Source organism: Camelina sativa, chromosome 4, assembly GCF_030686135.1.
Source record: "Camelina sativa cultivar CO46 ecotype springtype chromosome 4, ASM3068613v1".
Lineage (NCBI taxonomy): Eukaryota > Viridiplantae > Streptophyta > Magnoliopsida > Brassicales > Brassicaceae > Camelina > Camelina sativa.
In genome coordinates, this window is record NC_141883.1 from 19,050,549 (window position 1) to 19,054,041 (window position 3,493).

Below are 3,493 nucleotides of genomic sequence, written 5' to 3' on the forward strand. Positions count from 1 at the left end.
CGAAACTCAAGATCCCAATTATCCAAAAATGAAGAGTCGAACCGATATACCAAACCGAATTTAGTTTTATCCTGAATAATGAGGTAGTTGCCTAGTTGATGAGCTGAAACTGGACCAAAAAATTGGTTCTACACTAATTTTGGGAGCTTCTGACGTTGATTTTTTAAGTTAATCATTAGAGTATTTTCGTTTGATCTATGCACTGAAATCTCAAGCAGGCGCTTTAATTACCCAAGGTTCTTTCATATGTTAGCTTACTATTTTGAATTTCTGGTTAACTATTACCCTTTTATGCTCCAACTTACTCTGTACCTTGGTTTAAATATCTGTCGATCTAAGATTGGAAAGAAGATGGACCCTTCACAAGTAGCAATAGTGAACGAGTTTTCTGTCCAAATAAAAATTCTTGTATAGATATGTGTGGTTGCCATTGGAGTTATTACATTATCCAACCATAAGAGGACGCGAGTCACACCCGACGCAGTTAACGCATACACACTTAGACTTTTCTACTTTGTTTTAATTGTGCTTAGGTATCCGACTGTTCTCATTCCTTCCTCATTTTGTATAAATAGAGGCCATATATGCAGTTTGACATTTTATCTATCACTTGTCTTTCCATAACAAGAGAGTTAGAAGTTCAAATATATGGCTTCCAAGTCTTTTGTTCTGTTGGGTCTCTTTGCAGTGCTTCTTGTCATCTCAGATGTGGCCGGGGCATCTGCTAGCAAACCCGGTACGTAGATAATTTAATGTATTACAGTCTATTTCTTACTTTAATTTCGAGGCGGTTTAATAAGGGAAACATATGTTCGTTAGGCGGCTAATTGGACCCGAGCTAACATAACATTTGATTATTCATGTTAAGATTTTGTCAGTTTTTAAGTCCGGACTGTTTTGGCTTGACAACGGTTAATATAATTATTTGGTGTTACTATAGTCCAAATCCTGAATACGACTTTTAGTGCTCACTATATTTACCAGACCATCTCAAAATACCTATATGTTTAGTGGAAACTATATCTTGAGCGTATTATATTTAACTATCTAAATTGTTTAAAAATAACTATAGATTCAAATTTATATACATATTTATTTCAAAAATATCTTTAAGCGAAAAGCTATTTTAACCGTGGAGAGGAATGCACAATATGCACGTGCTAAACAATATCTTTGAAATAATGTATTGTTTTGGACAGGCCCGGTGAAGAGTGAGGAAACTGTGCAACCTGATCATCAAGATGGTGGAGGTTATCACATCTCCGGAGGAGGAGGAGGAGGAGGTGGATACTGCCACTACGGCTGCTGCTATAAGGGTTTCCGTAGCTGCTCAAGGTGTTGCTCGTATGCCGGAGAAGCTGTTCAGACTCAGCCCGGTCACTGAAATAATATAATCTATTCAACACTACGCAAGATTTGCATTATGTGTGTATCACTTTTAAGTAAACCATGGTGCGTTTGTAATGAAGTGTACTTCAGTTTACAAAAGAGGCAAAATTGATTAAGAAGAAAAGTATTTGGGAATATAGTTTGATAATGTAATGTTTATGTGAGTTGTAATCTGTGTTGTTTGCATAATAAAGTTGTTTGTAGTTTATGTTATTCTCTTTTGGTTTTGTATAAAATAGCCACCTGACAAGTTCTAAACAAACTGAAATGCGCTTTTCGCATATTAGCTACATAAAAATTAATACTATGACAAAAGTGCATTTGGTCTAAGACCATTTCCATTAGACATAGTAAGAGAATGTCTTAATATATAATTAAAAATATATATTAATTTCCACAGCTCCCAATCCTAGTTGTCACGAGCAAACCAAATCCTAAATGAAGCCAGCCTTCAAAACTTCTAGATAAGGCATTTACAGCTTCTCCGCAAACTAACACAAAAACGCAATAACAACAGCGGACTAACTCACAAATCCGACGGTTACACGAGCATCTATGGGCAATTAGAGAAACCACCTCTGCTCACCATTCCTATTGCAAACAAGAGGAACCATCTCCCACGAGTAAGTGATGCCACATAGACCAAAGTGCCGCCTCTATTTTTCTCATGAGACTCCATTTGTGTATAACATGGACCTCCAAAAACTGTTTCACGAAATGAAAAACACCAACATCGAAATACCGAACTGAGAAAATGGAACCTAATGAAGAGCCACAAACTAGCAGCAACGGAAGACGAAACTGACACCAACGTCCTCCCACAAGATAGTTTGGCATCTCAGAATATGTGTTTTTTTCTTTCGATTGGGTTAATATTTTTCTCCGTTGCTGTTTTTATTGCCTGTTTATTCAGTAGATTTTTTTGTTTTCTCTGCTACTTGTGTTCATTGTAATTTCTGTTAAAACTCAAAAATGGTATAAATACACAATGATACCAAAATAAAAGAAAGTATATATGAATATTGTAAGACAATTTTTTTTTGGTAAATGTGAGACATCATGTCTATAAAAGCATCATTATCGGTTACCCACTAAAATGTCTTTAAAACCAAAAAAAAAATATTTTAATTTTAAAATAATATTCTAATTTTTTAATACAGTTGAGCCATTAATAGAAAGACCCATGTTGATTTTTTCTCATCCCGTGTCTCCAAATGCTTTGTAGAAGAAGACCTAAGTCTTTTCTCTTTCCTACTTTTTCTTTGTTTATTAATTTTTTTGTGGTTCAGATATTGATACAGACACTTCCGGTAGAAATGCCTTCATGTCTTTATGAAAACATTTTTATTGAATGTGTTACTCATAATATAAAATTAGTATCTTTATAATTAAATTTATGTTTAGACACTTGCAAAGGTTATGCAATGGAGATGTCTAAAGTAGATGCGACTGTTCTCGTTTACGATCTGGTTAGGATTAAACGACCAAATCCCAACTGAAATTATTAAAACTGAAAGAATTGACGCCGAATGGAACCGATCCGAAACCATCCTAAATACCAATTACAAAACCAGAGCTAGGCTACACTCTAATTTAATATTTTCATGTCAGACTAACAAAAGCCACATATTCACGGTCATTTAACAAGTCAGTCTTCTAAAGCCTTGACCGGAAGAGCAAATGAAAGAGTTTTTTTATATTTTTATTACAAGAGAGACTACACGAAAACATTTGTTAAGATAGCAAGGGAGCATTTGAGTGAGGTAATATCACCTTCTTTTGACTTAGATTGAGGCTCTTCAGTTATCATCTATCAAATTCTCATGCCGTTTTCCTCCCTCTATTTCAATGTAGATTAAGAAAACTCAACAAGTCTGCACCTCCTTATATAGAGAACACCTTGACCAAAACCTAAACACATTAAGAATATATCTAGATAACTCCTAGACATATATTTATATCTCTAGATAACTCCTAAAGATATTATTAGTCCTTATCTCTTTACTAAACCATAATTTGGTTGGCTTATGACTCAAGCCATGTCAAGCTTATCCAACATTCACTTCCTTAAACTTGAAATTGATCTTAGACAAATCATGAACTC

At 34.6% G+C, this 3,493-nt stretch overlaps 1 protein-coding gene across 1 annotated transcript; it reads left to right on the forward strand.

The window, feature by feature from the left end:
• Positions 1-601: 601 nt before the first annotated feature.
• On the forward strand, positions 602-1,602 carry LOC104780561 (glycine-rich protein 3). Its single transcript, XM_010505059.3, has 2 exons — positions 602-736; positions 1,200-1,602. The coding sequence occupies exons 1-2, from the start codon at positions 649-651 to the stop codon at positions 1,382-1,384; spliced, it is 273 nt and encodes a 90-aa protein (XP_010503361.1). The 5' UTR covers positions 602-648; the 3' UTR covers positions 1,385-1,602.
• Positions 1,603-3,493: the final 1,891 nt, after the last annotated feature.